Raw genomic sequence first — 24,282 nt, forward strand, 5'->3', positions numbered from 1 at the left:
TTGACTATCATCTGTTTGGATTCTCTCACCATCAGAAATAGGAAGAGATGATTCCTATTTTGGTTAATCTGAATCATCAGCCAGTCATTAGTCACATTAACTAGGATGGTCTACTATCCAAAGGGAGGGCTGCTGAGCTGTCCTCTCTTTAGCTTGGAATCTCCTGATGTGCAGAACTCATTTAGGACCACGTGGAGCACGAAAGGTGGTTACCTACCCTGTTTCTTTCAGTTAAGAAAAGTCTGCACTGGGACTTATGTGTGCTTGTGGAGGAGTACATAAGCGAATGTTAAGACATGCTTCCAGGCCGGGCGCGGTGGCTCACGCCTGTAATCCCAGCACTTTGGGAGGCCGAGGCAGGCGGATCACAAGGTCAGGAGATCGAGACCATCCTGGCTAACACAGTGAAACCCCGTCTCTACTAAAAATACAAAAACAAAAATTAGCCTGGCGTGGTGGCGGGCACCTGTAGTCCCAGCTACTCGGGAGGCTGAGGCAGGAGAATGGCGTGAACCCGGGAGGCGGAGTTTGCAGTGAGCCGAGATGGCGCCACTGCACTCCAACCTGGGCAACAGAGCAAGACTCTGTCTCAAAAAAAAAAAAAAAAGACATGCTTCCTGCCCAAGGCCCTAAGTGTCTCAAGGGCCAAAACCCATCACACATCCTCCTGTGACTACAGGTTTTTGGGGCAGCCCCAGCTCCTGAGTGAGTTCTATGGTAGTAACCACTACCCACTCATATCTGGATGCTTCAGAATCCTCTGTTGGTTCCTTTCGCCTTGCCCCCACTTCTGTGAACAGTCTCTTTACTGACATAATCCCAGCTGAGTATGCCATTTTTTTCCCGTTGAGACGCTGACTAATACACGTGGGAAAATGCTCCCAGGATTAAGTTCAACGGTAGCTGCAGGGAATAAAGCTATAAGCAGTATAGCCCCAATTCTGTGACACAAACAAACAAAAGCACGCAGATCACACACATTATGTATCTATCAAGAACGGAAAAATATATACCAAAAAGTTATGTTTTCTTTGGGTAGTGAGATTATACATAATTTTTTTTTTTTTTTTAGGCAGAGTCTCCCTGCAACACCCAGGCTGGAGGCAGTGGCACAACCTCGGCTCAGTGCAACCTCCGCCTCCCAGGTTCAAGTGATTCTCCTGCCTCAGCCTCCTGAGCAGCTGGGACTACAGGCATGCACCACCACACCCAGCTGATTTTTGTATTTTTAGTAGAGATGGGGTTTCACCATATTAGCCAGGCTGGTCTCAAACTCCTGACCTCAAGTGATCCTCCTGCCTCGGCTGCCCCCAATCCTACTGCATCTGAAACATTAGGCTCTGTCCAGCATGGCAGGAAGTGTGCACCACAAGAGGGACTTGGAACCTACTGGGAATGAGGAAAAAGCAGATTCATTCCTCCCACCCATCACTCCGGGGCAGCATCTCACCGAGAGGCTTGGGTGAAACTGCTTAAGCTATTTATCAGTTATGTCCACCACAACCTCACTTTCTTTGTGTGTGAATCCATGGAAATTAAACAGGGCTACAATGGGACTGGTTCTCGAGTCTACCATGGTAACATGTGCCCATGTGGGCAGCCAGTGTGGACATTTCCTCTGATGCTCGTGATCGGCTGTGGAATGTCAGAGAGGAAACAGCTTCAGGCCCTTGGGAACTCAGGAAGCGGGCCTTCTTCCTTGATACTCCTGGTGGTTCAGTCAACAACTTCAGAGTGGATTTCCTTATGATTCCCATATTTAGGTCTACTTGCCACCACTCAGACTATGAAGAACAGGACTCACTTGGGCAGGTTGCCAGAGAGGATTTTCCAGGCGTATTCTCGGAGGTACTTCTGGAAAATGGTGGTCAGGGCGATCATGGGCTCCCCAGTACTGAGCTGAGAGCATTGCACCATGCACTTCTTGTAGTAGACAAAGAGGTCGGCACAGCTGGGGAGCACGGCACCCCCTTCATCAGTGTTGGGCTTAGGTGGCCCCTGGGCTTTGAAATCAGCCACAAACCGATCTATCAGCTCTCCGAGGTTCCTAGGAGGAAAAAAAAAACAAAAATGTTATTTTACTTCAAGAAAAGTAAAGTAAATGTGCTCGTTTGCAATGTACATAAACTACTGCCACAAGTAATCATTCCTACTGCGTTTAAAACTTAAAATCGGATCGATTTTAATCAACATCATCCGTTCACTACCACCACCACTCCTACGACAGCAGTAATAAAATCTGACATATGAGATTCTAATCTCTAAATCGATTGACATTTGTGCTTTATACTTTTCAAGGCATTTCATTATCATATTGGACTCCAAACCCCTGTAAGCAAGATAGGGTATTATTGGTCCCGCTAAAAGATGAGAAAATTAAGTCCTAGAAAGTTTATCACAAAGTTTGTGGCAGAGCTCAGCCTAGACTCCAATACTAAAGTAAGAAACTGATCCTTCTATCGTATTAGTACCGTTTACCCCTCCACAAAGGAAAACCCTAAATAATGACAATGATCGTTTTCTGAACACTTATGATGCACCAGGTATTATGTCCGTGCTTTATATGCATCTCATTGAACTTCATTTCCTTTTTTTTTTTTGAGACAGAGTCTTGCTCTGTTGGCCCAGACTGGAGTGCAGCGGCGCGATCTTGGCCCACTGCAACCTCCACCTTCAGGGTTCAAGCAATTCTCCTGCCTCAGCCTCCCATGTAACTGGGACTACAGGCGCATGCCACCATGCCCAGCTAACTTTTATTTTCAGTAGAGACAGGGTTTTACCATGTTGCCCAGGCTGGTCTCGAACTCCTGACCTCAGGTGATCCACCCACCTTGGCCTCCCAAAGTGCTGGGATTACAGGTGTGAGCCACTGCGCCCAGCTCATTTACTTTTTACAATAAACTTACATAGTACGTAATATTACTATCCTCATTTTCAAAGAGTTAAGTACAGAAAAGCTGAGTACCTTGTCCAGAGTAATACAGCTAGAAAACAGGAGAGCCAGGATTAAAAACTAAGCAACCTGGCTCTAAGCTTCAAGCCTTTAAGCACTCTACTTCCTAAAAACAAAAAGGTTATGATGTCAGCACATATTTAGACATCACGAACCTAAATGTGCCCAAGAGATAGATGCCTAAACAAAGAGAAACTGTGAAATGTATTATAATGGTTTCTTCTCCAATGTAGTTTTTTCTTAGAACTTCCAGAATCAAAGGTATGAAAAAATCTTAGGAAAAGAGAGGGTATGGGCAGAGCGTGGTGGCTCATGCCTGTAATCCCAGCACTGTGGGAGGCCAAGGCAGGCGGATCACTTGAGGCCAGGAGTTCGAGACCAGCCTGGCCAACATGGCAAAACCCTGTCTCTACTAAAAATACAAAAATTAGCCTGGTGTGGGCCGGGCGCGGTGGCTCATGCCTGTAATCTCAGCACTTTGGGAGGCTGAGGTGGGCGGATCACAAGGTCAGGAGATCGAGACCACCCTGACTAACACGGGAAAACCCCGTCTCTACTAAAAATACAAAAAAAAAATTAGCCGGGCATGATGGCGGGCACCCGTAGTCCCAGCTACTTGGGAAGCTGAGGCAGGAGAATGGCGTGAACCAGGAGGCGGAGCTTGCAGTGAGCCAAGACTGCACCACTGCCCTCCAGCCTGGGCAACAGAGCAAGACTCTGTCTCAAAAAAAAAAAAAAAAAAAAAAAATTAGCTGGGTGTGGTGGCGCATGCCTGTAATCCCAGCTACTTGGAAGGCTGAGACCTGAGGCAGAGAATCACCTGAACTCGGGAGGTGGAGGCTGTTGTGAGCCGAGCTCAAACCACTGCATTCCAGCCTGGGCGACAGAGCAAGACTTGATATCCGGAAAAAAAAAAAAACAAAAAAAACCAAAACAGGGTATGAGCAGCTCCAGACTTGCCTCAGGCCACAGTGGGGATGAGAGTTGCATTTTTTCTCCCATTTCCCATTCAAACATCCCTATAATTGTTTCGTGGAATTGCATCATCACCTGTGAGGATCCAGCAGCGTTGCAGTAACTGCTGTGTGCACAGCTGTGCTGTGTGAAGAATGGGAAGGGTTCCCACCACTCCTGACATGTTGCATCTTTTTAGGTTGCTGTTTAAGGCTACAGGAATCCAGCTGTGTTTTAAAAATGTATTTATATAATGGTAAGGAAGAAAAAGACAAGAACCACACATGCCATCAATGTCAGGCCCCTGAGCCCAAACCAAGCCATTGCATCCCCTGTGACTTGCACGTATACATCCAGATGGCCTGAAGTAACTGAAGATCCACAAAAGAAGTAAAAATAGCCTTAACTGATGACATTCCACCATTGTGATTTGTTCCTGCCCCACCCTAACTGATCAATGTACTTTGTAATCTCCCCCACCCTTAAGAAGGTACTTTGTAATCTCCCCCACCTTTAAGAAGGTACTTTGTAATCTTCCCCACCCTTAAGAAGGTACTTTGTAATCTTCCCCACCCTTAAGAAAGTTCTTTGTAATTCTCCCTACCCTTGAGAATGTACTTTGAGAGATCCACCCCCTGCCCCCCAAAACACTGCTCCTAACTCCACCGCCTATCCCAAAACCTATAAGAACTAATGATAATCCACCACCCTTTGCTGACTCTCTTTTCGGACTCAGCCCGCCTGCACCCAGGTGATTAAAAGCTTTATTGCTCACACAAAGGCTGTTTGGTGGTCTCTTCACATGGACGTGCATGAAAATCAATTAGCAGGAACAGGAGAAAATTGACATTTTACTCAAAGGCTTTTGTTATTGAAAGTCTATTATAGGCCCGGCATGGGGTCTCACACCTGTAATCCCAGCACTTTGGGAAGCTGGGGCGGGCGGATCACCTGAGGTCCGGAGTTCAAGACCAGCCTGACCAACAGGGAGAAACCCCGTCTTCACTAAAAATACAAAAAATTAGCCGGGCGTGGTGGCAGGCGCCTGTCATCTCAGCTACTCGGGAGGCTGAGGTAGGAGAATCACTTCAACCTAGAAGGCGGAGGTTGCAGTGAGTCGACATTGTGCCACTGCACTCCAGCCTGGGCAACAAGAGTGAAACCTGTCTCAAAAAAAAAAAAAAAAAAGACAGAAAAAGAAAAAGAAAAAGAAAGAAAGTCTATTATATCCAGATACAACCACTCTGCCCTCAAAGAGCTTCTGGCCTAGGCTAGCTAGGTCTCTGTCTGTGGTGGTAGTGAGAAAGCAGGGAAGGATCTTGTTAGTTGACCTTGGAAAGTTTCAATGGCCACCACCCTTGTTCCTCATAACCTCTCCTGCCTCACTTTTCCATTGAATCTCCCACCTCTCCTCCACAGCTGACCCAACACTCAGCCAGAGGTTCCTCGCGATGGCTCCCCTGCTGGCCCCCTCCCGGTCACTTGGCCTGTGCCTATGTGATGTCCTGGCCAACACGTTCTCCCGCCACACGTCCACTCCCCTTTTAAGCTCATCCAGGTCTCACCTGCACCAGCTGCAACTTCTATCATCTGTCACCCACCAACACTTTATTTAACACTTTACTAGACAGTGTGAGGATGCCATATATTCAAGAAATAACCTATCTTCTCTCATCCTGGGCCACGGCAGGCAATGCTAATCAACAGGGAGCCCCTTTTTTCACTGATATCTCTTGTGATTCTGGAATCCTTCTTGAGACAGCACTCCAGCCAGTCAACTCTATAAACTGAAGTTGGTACAAAAGGCGAAGGAGGTAGAATCATCTGTTTCGTGCCTGTGAACACAAGCTCCCTGAGAGGAGGGATGATGTTTATGCTGGTTCTGCTGCCCCCAGCCCGCCCATCATGCTAATGAATGGAGTGAAGCTTCATGCTAGTGCTCAATACATACTTAGCTAATCAACCTCCACACTTTGTTCCTAGGGGATGGGAATGGAGGGTGGGAAGGTGGAAACGGGATGGAGGCTGGTGCAGTGGAGGAGAACATGGAACAGAAGGCAAAAGATTCCCCTGGGGTCTTCTTATGAGATTCTAATCTCTAAATCGATAGTGCCAACCAAATCAGGGACCAGAGCTCTGACATGGGTTTTTTTGTTTTTGTTTTTGTTTTTTTGTTGTTTTTTTTGGAGATGGAGTCTCACTCTGTTGTCCAGGCTGGAGTGCAGTGGTGTGATCTCAGCTCACTGCAACCTCCGCCTCCCGGGTTCAAGTGATTCTACTGCCTCAGCTTCCTGAGTAGCTGGGACTACAGGCACGTGCCACCACAACCGGCTAATTTTTGCATTTTTTTTTTTTTTAGTAGAGATGGGGTTTCACCATCTTGGCCAGGCTGGTCTTGAACTCCTGACCTCGTGATCCGCCCGCCTCAGTCTCCCAAAGTGCTGGGATTACAGGCATGAGCCACCGCGCCCAGCCGACTCTGATGTGCTTCCAGGCGTGAGCCACTGTGCTGGCCGACTCTGATGTGCTTCTACTTTCATCACTCACCTGTTCCTCTAGAAGGTGGAATACTTACTTACTTGCTTCCTATTTCAGAGCCAACCCAATGACTAAGATTATAAATTAATTATGATCATACAGCATAAAGAAAATGTTCACTTCAAAAAACTCTAAAGATCTATACTTTGTAGAATTTCTACAGGATGTCTACTCGGTTACTTCTGACATTGTTCTTTCAAGTGGATGAGAAATACACCAGTTGGAGAAAACTTCCCCTCCCTTCCATCTTTCACTCTGCATCAGCATGCTTTGATGCCACATGAGACATTAGAAAATCAGTAGCCAGTATTTCGCAGAACAGAAGAATATAAGTTACCCCAATGGGAATGCATAAGGCTCATTAGTTTTGAATACATGATCCAATCTGATCACATTTCTTTTTTTTTTTTTTTGAGACAGAGTATTGCTTTGTCACCCAGGACAAAGTGCAGTGGCATGATCATGGCTCACTGCAGCCTCAACCTCGCAGGCTCAAGCAATTCTCCTGCCTCAGCCTCCCAAGTAGCTGGGACTACAGGCGTCCATCACCACGCATGGCTAGGAGGAGGCCAGGGGTTTGAGAATAGTGTGGGCAACAAAGTGAAATCCCTATCTCTAAAAAAATAAACAAATTAGTTAGGCATGGTGGTGTGTGCTTGTAGTTCCAGTACTTGGGGGGCTGAGGGAGGAGGATCATCTGAGCCCAGGAGTTTGAGTTTACAGTGTGCTATAATGCCACCACTGCACTCCAGCCTGGACAACAGAGCAAGACACTGTCGAATGGGAGGGGAGGTGAGGGGAGGGGAGGGGAGGGGAGAGGAGGGAAGGGGAGGGGAAGGGAGAGGAGGGGAGGGGAGGGGAAGGGAGAAGGAAGGAAATACCTCCTTCCCCAAATACTGCTGGGAGTTCCATTGATAAATTACATGCCCTAGGAATGAAGACTGTTGCAGAGTGGTATCAGTAGAGGGAAAAACTAAAGTGAGGAGAAAAAATATGCCATTGCAGACATGGATGGCCAAGGCTGTTTTTCTGGTGGGCCTGCAGTCAGCATTCACAGAAACAATATTCCAAGGCCATTTCTCTGGTGGGCCTGCAGTCAGCATTCACAGAAACAATATTCCAAGGCCATTTCTCTGGTGGGCCTACAGTCAGCATTCACAGAAACAATATTCTAATTGGAATGTCAAGCAGTGAGGCACAGGGAGAGAAAGACAGTAGGCAGAAAATGACAAGGCAGGTGAGCAAGGTTAAGGCAGCTGAAGATCCCCAGAAAGTTAGATAACTTTTTTTTTTTTGAGACAGGGTCACCCAGGCTGGAGTGCAGTGGCATGACCACAGCTTACTGCAACTTCTGCCTCCCAGGCTCCAGCAATCCTCCCACCCCAGCCTCCTGAGTAGCTGGGACTACAGGTGCACACTACCACACTTGGCTAATTTTTGTGGGCTTTTTTTTGTAGAGACAGGGTTTTGTCATGTCACCCAGGCTGGTCTCAAACTCCTGAGCTCAAGCCATCCACCTGCCTCAGCCTCCCAGGGTGCTGGGATTACAGGCATGAGCAACCATGCCCGACCCTAGAGATTTTTTTTTTTTTTTTTGAGACGGGGTCTCGCTCTGTCACCCAGGCTGGAGTGCAGTGGCGCAATCTCGGCTCACTGCAAGCTCCGCCTCCTGGGTTCACGCCATTCTCCTGCCTCAGCCCCTCCGAGTAGCTGGGACTACAGGTGCCCGCCACCACGCCCATCTAATTTTTTGTATTTTTAGTAGAGACGGGGTTTCACCGTGGTCTCAATCTCCTGACCTCGTGATCCGCCCGCCTCGGCCTCCCAAAGTGCTGGGATTACAAGCGTGAGCCACCGCGCCCGGCGACCCTAGAGCTTCTTAATTCAAGGGTACTCACACTAATTTGCACCCCTTCCTCTTCCCTTTTGCTGGGGCTGAGGATGTTGCTCTGGTGTGGCCAGTGGGGCTGGGGAGTGGCTTGAGCACAGCTGGGAGATGGGTTACATACAGGCAAATTGAGCAAATAAGTAAATATATTGAGCATGCTAGGACCCAAATTTCTCACTGTCGTAGAAGGCAGTTGCCAACGTTGAATGGGAGAGGCTAAAATAAACCCTGTGGTGTAAGATTAGAATTGAAGGCATCAGCATAAAATGCACAGGTTCTAATATAGAAGCAGGTGCACACACAGCTATAGAGGCACACATGTAGAAGCAGGTGCACACACAGCTATAGAGGCATATATGTAGAAGCAGGTGCACACACAGCTATAGAGGCATATACACGTATGTTTATACACACATACATTTCTTAGCTCTCTCAGCCAAGGAAGCTGGAAGCAAGGACACCGAGCGGCAATGAGCATACTTGGTTTCTAAATGTCATCCTCCACCAAAGAAACAAGAAATGCTTGGGGAAATGGATGACTCCAGGGCTGGGATACAAAAGTACAGGACAAGCCTAGTATATTTTGTTGTGCCAGAGAGGAAGGAGGTGCTCAAAAAATGATAGTGGCATGTAAAAAGGATGAAGAGCCAGCTTAAAGAGGCTCCCACTGGCCAAGTCAGGGACAATTTGAGTACTAAAGTAATGACAAATCCTGGAAGGAAAAACAGACACTAATGGAAAAACTGGTGAAGTTCAAATATGGGGTGCAGGTTATTAAATAGTACTGTACCAATGTTAACTTGCCAGTTTTGACAACTCTGCTGTGGTTATATAAGATGTCAACATCAGGGGAAGTTGGGTGAAGGGGAACATAAGAAATCTGTACTATTTGTGAAATTTTCCTGTAGGTATACATTTATTCCAAAATAAAGTAAAAATAAAAGAGATAGTGATGCCTACAACCTACCGAATAAAATATAAAAATCCGTGAGTCCACGCTGACATAGATGTAAGGGGGAAAAGGGAAAGCTTTTCTAAAGTAGAATGCCAACTGCTAAACGCAGAATAAATGATATAGCTAGAAAAATCACCATTTGACTGGGCGCGGCAGCTCATGCCTGTAATCTCAACATCTAGGGAAGCCGAGGTGGGCAGATCACTCGAGGTCAGGAGTTCCAAACCAGCCTGGCCAACATGGTGAAACCCCGTCTCTATTAAAAATACAAAAAAATTAGCTGGGCATGGTGGCGAGCACCTGTAATCCCAGCCACTTGGGAGGCTGAGGCAGGAGAATCACCTGAACCTAGGAGCAGAGATTGTGTCACTGCACTCCAGCCTGGACAACAGAGCAAGACTCTGCCTCAAAAAAAAAAAAGAAAGAAAAATCACCATCTGTCAATCATCTTAGTAATGAATTACACAATAAGTGAAAGATGAGGAAAAGGATATTGATAAAGTTTCAAGGTTTCTCCCAACACTTATTAATAGAGATACCCGGTAGAGACAACATCTACACCAAGTAATAAAAACGAACATCATAGGCTGGGCATGGTAGCTCACGCCTATAATCCCAGCACTTTGGGAGGCCAAGCAGGCGGAAGTTCAGGAGTTCAAGACCATCAAGTCAGGAGTTCAAGACCATCCTGACCAACATGGCAAAACCCTGTCTCTACTAAAAAAAAAAATACAAAAATTAGCCGGGCGCAGTGGCGGGTACCTGTAATTCCAGCTACTCAGGAGGCTGAGGCAGGAGAATTGCTTGAGCCCAGGAGGTGGAGGTTGCAGTGAGTGGAGATTGCACCACTGCACTCCAGCGTGGGGAATAGAGTGAAACGACTCTGTCTCAAAAAAAAAAAAAAGAACATCACAAGTTTTGGGATAAACTGGCATTCTGTGCCTCCTGATATGAATTCCTAGGAACATAGGACCACTTCTGTATAAATCATAAATAATGAGGAAACATCAGACAAACCCAAACTGAGGGAAATTCCAGAAAGTAATCGGCCAATAGTCTTCAAAAATGTCAAGGTCATGAAAGACAAAGAAAGACTCAATTAGTCTTCTGGGTTGAAGGAGACCAAAGAGACATGACAACTAAATGCAACCTGTGATCCTAGAGCTATTTAAACAAATAAACAAACAACCTGCGATCCGAGAGCTATTCAAAGAAATAAACTAACAACCTGTGATCATAGAGCTATTCAAACAGGCAAACAAACAAGCAGATTGGGACAACTGCTGAAATGTGAGGAGGAGACCATGGATGAAGCAGTAATACTGTATCAATGTGAATTCCCTGATGTTGATAGCTGTACTGTGGTTATGTGAGGGGGAAGGGATTAAGCAGTAATGTTGTATCAACGTTAATTTCCTGATGTGGATAGTTGTACTGTGGTTATGTAGAAACCTTGTTTCTAAGAAATATATATTGAAGTATTAAGGAGTAGTGGGGCATCTTGTCTGCAACTTGAAAATCCAAAGGTTCAGGAAAAAAGTACAGGTTGGGCACAGTGGTTCACGTCTGTAATCTCAACACTTTGGGAGGCTGAGGCCGGCAGATCGCTTGAGCCCAGGAGTTTGAGACAAGCCCAAGCAACATGGTGAGACCCTGTCTCTACAAAAAAACAAAAATTAGACTGATGTGGTGGCATGTGCCTGTAGTCTCAGTTACTCTAGAGGCTGAAGTAGGAGGAGGGGAAGGGAGAGGAAGGGAGGGGAGGGGAGGGGGAAGAGAAAGGGAAAGAGAGAAAAAGAAAAAGAAAGAAAGGAGAAGAGAAAAAAGAAAAGGAAAAAGCATGCAGTGTCTGTGCATTATGTGTGAGGGGAAGATAACTATTAATGAGGAATCTGGATGAAGGCTATACAAGTACAAGGGCTCTATGTATAATGCTTATAATTCTTCTGTAAGCTTGAAATTAATTCAAAATAAACAACAATGGTAATTAGTTTACAGACAGATGCTAGGCTCTAGAAAAGCATGGGTTCTATTCTAACAAAAGTTATTAGAGGGAACTCAGGAGAATGGGCAGATATGGAGTCACCAGTAACTTCCCTGACGGAGAATGCCACAGAATACGTGAAGAAAGTGCCTATGTAGAAATCTCTTTTGCAAGAGTCAGCCAGAGGAAATCACTACATCCCAAGGGTAGAAGACAGACTAACCTCCTCTGTGAACATAAACAAAAATTGAGAAAGCCATTTAAAGACTGTAAGGACAGCTTAGCCCAACCTGCTAAGGGCCATCCCCACTTCCTGCCTCCTCCCTGAGTACTGGCTCTGCAGTCCTCCTACTGCTACTTGGCTTTTGGCTGGGGTAGTGCCAAAAGCCAAGGTGCTGCCAGAACTTTCCCTGGGCAGGGGGGAGGCTGGGGAGATGAGAGGGTGGACCCCATGCCAGGCTCAAGAGAAATCTGGCCACACTGACAAGGCCACCACCCACATAGGAGTTCTGAATAAGATGAGAGGGATGGCAGGGCAGGCACAGTTCCTGAGCACCATTTACTGTGTGCTGAAGGTGAAAATGCCACCTCTTCTCCTCCTTGCCACAAAGTCCGTGAGGTCGGCCTTATGATCCTCACAGTGTAGAGGCGCTCGGAGCATGTCGAGGTCCCAGCCTAGCAAGCACGAAGCCTCACATCCGGGTCTGTCTGGGATCAGGCCCACGCTCTTTCCACCACACCGTGCTGCATCTCTGTCATCTGGGAAGTTATGAATGGTCTCGTACTTTCTGAGTCAGAGCTACAGCAAAAGTAGTAATGTGCACAAAACCAGTCCCCGCCTGAGTTCCTTCTCCCGCCTCAGGATTCTTTGACTGAAGGGAAGAAGCAGTTCCTAGAACTTCTTGAAATTACACTCAAAATAGTGTGTGCATGATATGGATTTTTTTGACAAGAGCGTCTATGCTTTCCATTGGGTTCTTAAAAAGGACCTATGACTTTAAAATGGTTTATAATGAGTGCGTTGGGCATCATTTTGTCTGATTATCTCTCTTGACAGATAAGGAAATGGAGTTCTTTGAACTCTATTTTCTACTTCGAGTTATAGTGTTTATTCTGGAGGAACAGCAGCACAGCCTGCGCAGTTTCTGCTCCTTCCTTAGTGCTGCGGAAACTTCCTACTGAGGCCAAACAGCAGGATAAGTGGCCAGCACTTCATTTTTCATAGGAAAATGGAGAGTCCCCAAAGAAGGGAGGCCTGGCTCCTTGCCCAAAGTATCACGAACAATCAGTATACTTTGTATAAATCAAGGCCATGTGAAAAGAGTGGATGCCAGAATTACAATAACTCAGAAAAATGACCCTTTAGACCAGGTAGGTTTTGGGAAAGGATGTGGCTACCTCAGACATGTGCTTTAAACCCTGGGCCTTGGCTGGGTGCGGTGGCTCATGCCTGTAATCCCAGCACTTTGGGAGGTGGAGGTGGGCAGATCTCTTAAGCCCAGGAGTTCGAGACCAGCCTGGGCAACATGGCAAAACCACGTCTCTACAAAAAAATACAAAAATTAGCCAGGTGTGGTAGTGTATGCCTGTAGTCTCAGCTACTTGAGAGGCTGAGAAGGAAAGATTGCTGAAACCCAGGAGGCTGAGGCTACAGTGAGTCCTGATCACGCCTCTGTACTCCATCTTAGCTGACACTGAGACCCCATCTCAAAAATAAATAAATAAAAATAAACCCTGGACCCAGTAACTTTTAAGCCTTTTAAAACTAAAAATTTGGGTTAAGAGAAGATGGGGCTTTGGCTGAAAATAGTCATCCAGGGGGGTTGCTCAAAGACCTGTGACTCTAATAGGCAAATAACGAATCCTTTTTCCTGCTCCTCAGGGGTGTCTTAGTAACTTCCTGGAGGCAAACTGTGAATGTAGAAGACAGGGTGCTCTCAAGGACAAAGAGGCGGAAGTCCCCACTGTACCTCTGTGTGCCTGCTGGACACGTGCCCACTGAGCGGAGAGCAAGGGCACCATTGGGTCTTTGCAAGGCAAATGATGGCAAGGCAACTTTTTGGTGGGGGGCTGATGGGGAGACTTCCGTTTGATGATGGAGAAGCTACTGGGCAAGTTCATTTTCTGAGATTTTAATATGAAGTACTTTGTAATCGGGCATGAAAAGCATAGAAGCAGTCCATAAAATCAAGTGGGTGAATAATACAGCTCCATGTGGAGTTTCTAACTGAAACATTCTCTTAATGTTACGGTTTAAGAAACATGTTTGAAACTAAGAATGTGCTCACCCATGATAAAAGCATTAAAAACAAGGGGAGGGGTGGAGTGCAATCAGACGTAAATGCGTAAATGAAACCCCAGAGAGCCTCCCTAAAAACCTAATACGTTCCCAGAGAACTTCCCTCAGAACCTAATACGTTCCCAGAGAACTTCCCTCAGAACCTAATGCATTCCCACAGAACTTCCCTCAGAACCTAATGCATTCCCAAAGAAATTCCCTCAGGATCTAATGTGTTCCAGGGAACCTCCCTCAGAACCTCAATGCGTTCCTAGAGAACCTCCCTCAGAACCTCAATGAGTTAGCAGAGAACCTCCCTCAGGACCTCAATGCGTTCCCAGAAACCTTGCTCAGGACCTAATGCTTCCCAGAGAACCTCCCAGAGAATCTAAAAGCATTCCCAGAGAACCTCCCTCAGAACCTAATCTGTTCCCAAACAACCCCCCCTTATACCTAATGCTTTCCCAGAGAACCTCCCTCAGAACCTAATGCGTTTCCAGCACACCTCCCTCAGGACCTCAATGCGTTCCCAGAAACCTTGCTCAGAACCTAATGCTTTCCCAGAGAACCACTGTCAGAACTCAATGAGTTCCCAGAGAACCTACCTCAGAACCTCAATGTGTTCCTAGAGAATCTCCCTCAGAACCTCAATGAGTTAGCAGAGAACCTCCCTCAGCACTTCAATGCATTCCCAGAAACCTCACTCAGGACCTAATACGTTCCCAGAGAACCTCCCACAGAACCTAAAGCGTTCCCAGAGAACGTCCCTCAGAACCTAATGTGTTCCCAAAGAACCACCCTCAGACCTAATGCTTTCCGAGAGAACCTCCCTCCGAACCTAATGCGTTCCCAGAGAACCCCCAACAGAATCTCAGTGTGTTACCAGGAAACCTCCCTCAGGACCTAATGCGGTCCCAGAGAACCTCCCTCAGAATGGAATGCGTTCGCAGAGAAACTCCCTCAGAACCTAATGCGTTCCCAAAAAACTTCCCTTAGGACATCAATGCGTTCCCAGAGAACCTCCCTCAGAACCTCAGTGCATTACCAGAGAACCTTTCTAAGCACGTAATTTGTTCCCAGAGAACCTCCCTCAGAACCTAATGCGTTGCCAGAGATCTTCCCTCAGAATTTAATGCGTTCCCAGAGAAATTACCTCAGAACCTAATGTGTTCCGAGAACCTCCCTCAGAACCTCAGTGTGTTTCCAGAGAACCTCCCTCACAATCGCAGTGCATTCCCAGAGAACTTCCCTCAGGACCTCAATGTGTTCCCAGAGATCCTCCCTCAGGACCTAATGCCTTCCCAGAGAACATCCCTCAGAACCTAATTCCTTCCCAGAGAACCTCCCTCAGAACCTTAGTGCATTACCAGAGAACCTCCCTCGGGACCTAATGCGTTCCCAGAGAATCTCCGTCAGGACCTAATGCGTTCCCAGGGAACCTCCTTCAGAATCTCAATGTGTTCCCAGAGAACTTCCCTCAGTACCTAACGCATTCCCAGGGAACCTCCCTCAGAATCCAATGTGTTTCCAGAGAACTTCCATCAGAACCTCAATGCGTTCCTGAAGAAATTCCCTCAGAACTTTCCCGCAGCCACTGTTGCTCTCCCAATGGGAGCCACCTTCTGGTCCCTTCCAAGTGCGTTCTTTAGACTACGAGGCTTCCTCTGGGAGCCCAGGCCAGTCAGTCTCCAGTCATCTTGTCACAATCATCTTGACCTTTCCAAAACCTGCCTTCCAACATGGAAGGGCTTGGCTGTGGACACGGACTCAGGGACGAGGAGGAGTCTTCCTCCTTTTCTAATGCCCCATCACACACACAACAGACACTGGAGCACGAACACAGTCTGCAGCTGTTAGTTTGGAAGTCTTTGGGATTTTTTTAAAAACAGGGTGGGAGGGAAGAAACCTGGCTGCAGTGAGATGCTTTATAAAAATCTTTGGAGGCTAAAAGTTTGTGAAAAGCATATACTATATTTTGTTTGCTTTTTTTTTTTTTTTTGATACAAAGTCTCTGTCACCAAGCTGGGTGGCACAGTAACGGCTAATTGCAGCCTCTGCCTCCTGGGCTCCAGTGATTTTCCCATCTCAGCCTCTCGAGTAGCTGGGACTACAGGTGTGTACCACCACACCTGACTAATTAAAAAAAAATTATTTATAAAGATGAGGTTTCACCATGTTGCCCAGGCTGGTCTTGAATCCTGGGCTCAAGAGCTCTTCCTACCTTGGCCTCCCAAAGTGCTGGGATTACATGTATGACCCACTGTACCTGGCCACGTGAAAAGCATATACTGTGTTATATAGATGATCCATAAAATAAAATCAGAATCCATGAGTTCATATTGATATATAAACAAATGGGGGAGAGGGAAAATTCTTCCATATAGTAGAACTCCAATTAGTAGATGTAGAAGAAATGATGAAAATAGACAATCAACATTTGGCGAATGCCATAGAAACAATGCTTCAGTCAGGAATCAATCACCAAGGGATGCAAAATGAGTGGGCAAAAGTTTGATGAGAGCAGGATATTTACAAAGTATCATTCCATAAGAAATTTATTAATTACCAGGAGAAAAACAGTAACTTCACAGTGAAGATAGTTGGCAGGTACCACCTAAAGCAAGTAATCAAAGTCCCCAATAATGGGACAAATCAATGTGATGTGCCTCTTGACACAATGCACTGGGGATACAATGCCACTTTTATGGTATTCTTGCCCAAAATTGATTTCATCAAGAAAAAACAAACAAAAACTGAGGACATTGTACAAAATACCTGGCCAGTACACACTGAGGTCGTGAAAGACAAAGAAAACATGAGGAATGGCTGGGCGAGGTGGCTCATGCCTGTAATTCCAGCACTTTGGGAGGCTGAAGTGGGTGGATCATTTGAGCCCAGAAGTTCTAGACCAGTCTGGGCAACACAGGGAGACAGCATCTCTACTAAAAATAGAAAAATTAACTGGGCGGGGTGGCGTGTGCCTGTGGTCCCAGCTACTTGGGAGACTGCAGTGGGAGGACTGCTTGAGCCCAGGAGACGGAGGATGCAGTAAGTCATAATCTCACCACTGCACTCCAGCCTAGGGAACAGCAGGAGACCCCGTCTCAAAAAAGGAGGGGAGGGGAGGGGAGGGAATAAAAAGATGAGGAACTACTCAAGATTAAAGGAGACCAAGATCAAAGAGATGTGACAACGAAATGCATGATTATTGGGTCCTGGACCAGAAAACGGGACATTAATGAGACAGTATTACCTTCTCGATTTTGGTAACTGTGGTTGTTATGTAAGATGTTAACATTCTCTGAGGAGGGCATGTGAAAATTTTTTGTCCTATTTTTGTAACTTTTTTATAAGTCTAAATTATTTCAAAATAAAAGGTTAAATTATACTTGAAAACATATACATTAGAGATTAGGCTTTCTTCCAATACCCAGTGCCTGACACTGTAAAGCTTTGTGGGCTGATATATGTCAGGGCTCAACACCCACATGGGAAGGGATCCCGATGTAGGGATCCACTGGGGACCTTATTAGGGGCAAACTCGGGCGCTGAGATTTACAGACACAATTAATGATAACATTCAAAAGATGTAAAAATATCCCTAATGGGTTTCTAGGGAGGGTCACAGGCATGCCACATCCGTCTTTCAGCCCCGGAAGGAGCTATGTGCTTCTAAGACCCAGTCATGACCAGAAGGGCAAGAAATGCAGGCAGAAAACAGCGAATGTTCCTCACTCACTTGTCTTGGGATTCGATATACACGTAGAGATGCGGCTCAAAACACTTGGAAACAATGCCATGAAATGGATTGTCTGGGGCTTTCGGCTTCTTTGGCTGTAAAAACAAAGAAAAATAAACCCTATACTTGAGTGATCTTTGCAAATGTTCAAGAATTTTTTTAAAAACATCATTTCAAAGTTCACTCCTAAGTCACAGATAAGAGAGTACTCAATGTAACCCAATACGACGGCTTCACCAATCACCCTGGCAGGTGAACAAAACACCAGCTTTGTTAGCATCACTCACTTGCTCTGGACGGTGAAAGTCATACTGCTACCTGGATAACATATGTGTTTTGAATCTGGAAGCTCGTCATCATCTATCAGACTGGTGTTTTCCAGAATTTAAATCCCGGCTAATAATAGCACCTTGTATTTGTACAGTGCTTTAGAATTTAAAAAGTGCTTTCACACAATCCGATTTTTGATAGCACTTTGATACCAACTAATATGTCACCTGCTCCTCACAATAATCCTTCATGTAGGTATCAGTACTACTATTTTATACCTCAAGAAATGAGGACTCAGAGGTTCTCTAACCTGCCCCAACACATATGTAGAAGTCTGCTTTTCTTAAACTAGAACTCTTTCTATTATACCATTATTTTCCTGCAATGGTTCCCAGAATTTTTTGAATTCCATCAGTAAGAAAATGTAAGAAAAAAAAGGATGGAGAACCAATAGAGGGTTGTTAACTTTATTTTTCTACTTTCTATTCTTACCACAAGTTTCTAAAAAAATAAATAAAGGGTTTTTTTTTGTTTGCTTTTTGAGACAGAGTCTCCCTCTGTCACCCAGGCTAAAGTGCAGTGGCGCCATCTCAGCTCACTGCAACCTGCGCCTCCCAGACTCAAGTGATTCTTGTGTCTCAGCCTCCTAAGTAGCTGGGACTATAGGCACGCGCCACCACGCTGAGCTAATTTTTGTATTTTAAGTAGAGGTGGGGTTTCGCCACGTTGGCCAGGCTGCTCTCGAACTCCTGGCCTCAAGTGATCCACCCACCTCTACCTCCCAAAGTGCTGGGCTTATAGGCAGGAGGCACGGCGCCCAGCCAGAAAATTGTATTTTATACCCCCAAAGTTTATAAGAATAAAATAGCAGCATATAGGCAGTACTTTCTAAGAAAGACAGCTGGTAACCTTACATCAGATAGATAGACAGATAGATAGAGAGACACGTAGGCAGGCAGACAGACTATACTGTCTTTATTTTTTGCTTTAGGCCACTGCAACACTAGATGAGCACTGGTTCCTAGGCTGTTACTTGGAAGCCACTGATAAAGAAGTCACATGACAGGCAAGTATTTTAAAACTATATTTGCCACTTAATTCCTTTCCAAATATCTAAAAAAACAAGCGAAGATTTTCCTACATATTACTTCTATTCCTAACAAATGTGAATTCTGTCTATTGCCAAATGTCTACAAAATGACCCTGAGCCAAACACTCCTTGCTGGGGTTGATATTAGAACATAATTTGTATGTAAATTGGCACCCACAACATACTTGTTAAATTGAACTACTCATATCTTATTTTTTAAAAACCCACTTTATTGAGGTATGATTGACATTTTAAAAGCCCTACATATTTAATGTATACATCTTGATGCGTTTGAGGATAAGTATATACCCACGAAGCCCTCACCACCATCAAGGCAGTAAGTGTATCCACCATCTCCCCAAGCTTCCTCCCATCCCTGTTGTTATGATTATTATTACTTGTGGTAAGAATGCTTGCTGGGCACGGTGGCTCACACCTGTAATCCTAGCACTTTGGGAGGCCAAGGCGGGCGGATCACGAGGTCAGGAGTTCAAGACCAGCATGGCTAATATGGTGAAACCCTGTCTCTACTAAAAAAATACAAAAATTAGCCGGGTGTGGTGGTGTGCGCCTGTAGTCCCAGCTACTTGAGAGGCTGAGGTAGAGAAATTGCTTGAACCCAGGAGGTGGAGGTGGCAGTGAGCCGAGATTGCACCACTGCACTCCAGCCTGGCAACAGAGTGAGACTCCATTTCAAAAAGAAAAAAAAAAGAATACTTAATATAAGATCTACCCTCTTGAACTGCTTATATATTTTAATAAATACTGGAAGAGATAAGCCCTAATGACAGAAATGATAACTACCTATTTCTGGTCTTTTAAAAACATTTTTTAAAATAACACATTGCAATGGTTAAAAACATCTGTAAAAACTGATTTGTAAAAAATGATCACCAAAAATTAAATGTCAACTTTAGACACACCCACTCAATCTTGTACTTAACCCTCTTCCTTTTTACCTTCCAGGAGTTCCATGTCTTTCATTTTTTGGCAAGGTTTCTAGAAACTTTGGTCCTTCCTAAGAATAAATACAATCTGCACTGTTTTTACTCTTATCATCTGGAAGCCACTGCCAAACCCAGGCCTTGGACTCAGCCCACAGCCACACAAGCCTGGCTGATTGAGCTTGAACCTGCCGGATCTAGAATTCCACTTGAGTGCATAGATGTCCTGGGAGTTTTTCTGCACTTCCATTAGTTTAAGATGAAGAATCTATGATGGAGGATGAGGATTGTGAGGGGTGTCCTCACCCACTTGTCCTGTTTTTTCCAAGTCAGTATCTATCTTTTATTATTGATTTAATAAGATGACTTCAGTGAATAGAAAAATGTGATTTAATTTGTCTAACTCTATAGGACTAGATATCATGGATTTAGATTTGGAAAACATGGCTACTACAAACAGGTATCTTTTTATTAATTAAATAATAATGATAAATATTATGTTTTTTTTTTTTTGAGACAGAGTCTCGCTCTGTCGCCCAGGCTGGAGTGCAGTGGCGCAATCTCGGCTCACTGCAAGCTCCGTCTCCCGGGTTCACGCCATTCTCCTGCCTCAGCCTCTCCGAGTAGCTGGGACTACAGGCGCCTGCCACCATGCCCGGCTAATTTTTTGTATTTTTAGTAGAGACGGGGTTTCACCGTGGTCTCGATCTCCTGACCTCGTGATCCGCCCGCCTCGGCCTCCCAAAGTGCTGGGATTACAAGCGTGAGCCACCGCGCCCGGCAATGATAAGTATTATGGCTATTCTTTTTTTTTCTTCTTTTGAAGAAAATATTCACATTCTGCAGGATAACTTCTGGTAATTATACATGTGAATTTACATAATACAGAATGTTATCATTTAAAAAATCAACATGTATATTTTGCTTTTGTTTTTTTTTATTTTGAACATGTCTATTTTGTATTCAGCTTTACTGACTTACTAATTTATATGTACTTTCCCAACTACTGACAATATTTTATCACTTTAAAATGGCTACATTATGAAATTCTTTAAAAGCCTATATATTATATGTTACTGTATTGATGTTAAATTTTCTGATTTTGATCTATGGTAATAGAAGTGAATGCCCTTCTTCTTAAGAAATACAATACTAAAATATTTAGGGGTAAAGGACATTATGTCTACAACTTACAAATTGTTCTAAAGGTCGGGGGGGAGTGGGGAGGAAATAATAAAGTTATATAGCAAAATGTTAACAATTGCTGAATCCAGAAGAAAGATATTTAGGAGCTCCTTGTAACTTTTCTCTTAGTTTGACATTATTTTAAAAAGAAAAAAGTAAAGGACAATGACAAAAAACTTGGAAAATGGGTACAGTGGCCTGGTGGAAGCTTCCAGAGACCGCAATGGAGCCATCTTAAGAATGGCACATCAGGCCAGGCGTGGTGGCTCACGCCTGTAATCCCAGCACTTTGGGAGGCTGAGGTGGGTGGATCACGAGGTCAGGAGATTGAGACCATCCTGGCTAACACGGTGAAACCCCGTCTCTACTAAATATACAAAAAATTAGCCGGGCGTAGTGGTGGGTGCCTGTATTCCCAGCTACTTGGGAGGCTGAGGCAGGAGAATGGCGTGAACCTAGCGGGCGGAGCTTGCAGTGAGCCGAGATCGCGCCACTGCACTCCAGCCTGGGCAACAGGGCAAGACTCCGTCTCAAAAAAAAAAAAAAAAGAATGGCACATCGTCAACACCGCATGGGCTGGAGGGCAACACTGTGTGGGAGGCAAAGGCACTCCTGCCTCAGCGAAAAAGGGGTCTGGATCAATTTCCTGGTTTGATGATGCACTCTAGTGTCCCCCTGGAGGAAGCTGGGAGATGAGAGTGGTCTGGATCAATTTCCTGGTTTGATGATGGACTCTACTATGTTAGCTGTCCCCTGGAGGAGGCTGGGAGATGGGAAAGGGTCTGGATCAAGTTCCTGGTTTGATGATAGACTCTGGTGTCCCCCTGGAGGAAGCTGGGAGATGAGAGGGGTCTGGATCAATTTCCTGGTTTGATGATGCACTCTAGTGTCCCCCTGGAGGAAGCTAGGAGATGAGAGGGGTCTGGATCAAGTTCCTGGTTTGATGATAGACTCTAGTGTCCCCCTGGAGGAAGCTGGGAGATGGGAAAGGGTCTGGATCAAGTTCCTGGTTTGATGATGCACTCTAGTGTCCCCCTGGAGGAGGCTGGGAGATGGGAAGGGATCTGGATCAATTTCGTGGTTTGATGATGGACTCTACTATGTTAGCTGTCCCCTGGAGGAGGCTGGCAGATCGGTACACTGTACCTCGATGTACTAGGTTTATAATTTATGAGCCCATAATTATTTCAAAATATAGTTTTTAAAAAAGTGGTTCAGAAGATGTGGGCCTGCATGTGAAGAAGTTTTAGAAATATATTTATTTTGCTTATAGTTTCCTTTTTATGTATGCACAAAAGTGATATATGATTTGAAAGCAACTATGTTGGAATAAGTTTGAAGAGCTCATCTGTTAAGTATAAAATACAGATTCTAAGTGAGTAAAGAAAATGGCTATATAATTCCAACGAACTCATCTTGTTCTGTCTGCCACAGGCCCTGCCCTTGATGAGTCCCCACAGGACACTGAGAAAGCTGCACGACCAGGCAGTGCCAGGGTTCCACCTCTATCTGCAGATGACGCTGCTCTGCCCTGCCCTCCCCACCAACAGCACTCTTCTGCAGTGAGGAGGGACCCTTGACCCTGCCACCACAGCACCCGGGTCCTCTTGCAGCATTTCTAGTGAACTGAAGCAAGAGAGGAATAATGGGAGAGATTGCCTGAAGTTTCCTTTTTTCTTATTTTTTTCCTGCAGGGCTGCCTCCTGCCTATGGCTACGTTATGAACGTGCTCAGTTTAGACAGTAGGTGCTGGAATTTTGGCTAACTGGCGTTTCCTTTTGCACCAGGCAACTGCCCAAAGGATTGATTCTCAGCTTAAACACTACACTAAGTCATTTAGCAGTAGTGTTTGGGCCGGGTTCTGAGTGTGTGAATTCTGTCCAAAAGCTGCAGATGTTTAAGCTATTTCCTCCTGGAGTTTGGTGGAATAATAAAAGGTTACTGTTGTCACAGTGAGGAGGTCTGCAGCTGGTCCCACTTCCTTTCATTACTACCCAATGTAAACAGATTAAATCGAACTGCTCGGATCACCAGAAGGGACATTCCTTATTTCTTCTCCTTTATGTTATACTTTCAGTGTCCCTCAGGCCCCTTTCAGATGTCAATTTTTAGCACTGGGACTATCTTGGAAACTGATTGCTCAGGCCCTCTTGTAAACGAAATATCTTTTTTCAGTTTCCCTCTCTCTTCTCAGCAGCCAGGTGTAAACTGCAGTAGTGAGCAGGGTGTGACCCTTACCTTGAGAGCCACATGGCTACTGACTGCAGCCATGAAATGGGTTAGGTCACCCACGGAGCCGGCAGAGACCTTCCCTCCAACCACCTCTGGCTGATTTCGCCACTAACATCTGGTGGGGTCCCTCCCCCACCCCAAGGGGTCTGCTCTTGTGCACCCCACTCTGGGAAGAGGGAGACCCTGGGGCACCCACCTAATCAGCCACCAGCAAGGCCAGGGCTGGTGAGGTAGCAGGAGGTCAGGGATGGCGTGGGTGGAGGCATTAGTCACTGGCATGTAAGTTTTATTACTAATGAGTAATAGTCCATGAAATGGTGGGTAGATCAGCTAGATCAGGGGGTTTAGTTGTTCTTTTGAGACAGAGTCTCACTCTGTCGCCCAGGCTAGAGTGCAGTGGCGTGATCTCGGCTCACTGTAACCTCCGCCTCCCGGGTTCACACGATTCTCCTGCCTCAGCCTCCTGAGTAGCTGGGATTACAAGCATGCGCCACCACGCCCGGCTAATTTTGTATTTTTAGTATGGTTTCACCATGTTGTTTAGTATGGTTTCAACATGGTTTCACCATGTTGGTCAGGCTGGTCTTGAACTCCTGACCTCAGGTGATCGGCCTGCCTCAGCCTCCCAAAGTGCTGGGATTACAGACGTGAGCCACCATGCCCGGCCATTTTTTTTTTTAAATGACGTAAAACCCCTGGTTCAAAAAAAATTTTTATCTGAAAGCACACAATACAAAATGACTTGCAATAAAACTGCTCTGGGCCGGGCGCGGTGGCTCACGCTTGTAATCCCAGCACTTTGGGAGGCCGAGGCGGGCGGATCACGAGGTCAGGAGATCGAGACCACGGCGAAACCTCGTCTCTACTAAAAACAAAAAATTAGCCGGGCGTGGTGGTGGGCGCCTGTAATCCCAGCTACTCAGAGAGGCTGAGGCAGGAGAATGGCGTGAACCCGGGAGGCGGAGCTTGCAGTGAGCCGAGATCGCGTCACTGCACTCCAGCCTGGGCGACAGAGTGAGACTCCGTCTCAAAAAAAAAAAAAAAAAAAAAAAACTGCTCTGATCGCAGGGATCTAGGTGCCTGGACTCCTCCTAACTTCCACAACGACATCTGATGGGGCACCAAGGAATATAGTTTGAAAACCATTAGCTCTCACTAAAGACAAGCTAGGGAAGTCTAAAGAGAGAATAACCTACTGAAGGTCACATGGTCAGTTAGTTAATGGCCGACAAGAGTCTGGCATTTTCCCAGCACCTGACTCTGCTTTACCCC

At 45.6% G+C, this 24,282-nt stretch overlaps 1 protein-coding gene across 1 annotated transcript in view; it reads right to left on the reverse strand.

The window, feature by feature from the left end:
- LOC116458250 (vacuolar protein sorting-associated protein 53 homolog) overlaps positions 1 to 24,282 on the reverse strand; it is a 79,395-nt gene that overhangs the window by 26,918 nt on the left and 28,195 nt on the right. The window contains exons 6-7 of the mRNA XM_032137798.2: positions 17,290 to 17,384; positions 1,805 to 2,047 (exon numbers count right to left, since the gene is read on the reverse strand). Coding sequence (XP_031993689.1) covers positions 1,805 to 2,047; positions 17,290 to 17,384 — 338 coding nt within the window. The remainder of the gene's footprint in view (positions 1 to 1,804; positions 2,048 to 17,289; positions 17,385 to 24,282) is intronic.

This window comes from Hylobates moloch, unplaced genomic scaffold, assembly GCF_009828535.3.
Source record: "Hylobates moloch isolate HMO894 unplaced genomic scaffold, HMol_V3 SCAFFOLD_19, whole genome shotgun sequence".
NCBI lineage: Eukaryota > Metazoa > Chordata > Mammalia > Primates > Hylobatidae > Hylobates > Hylobates moloch.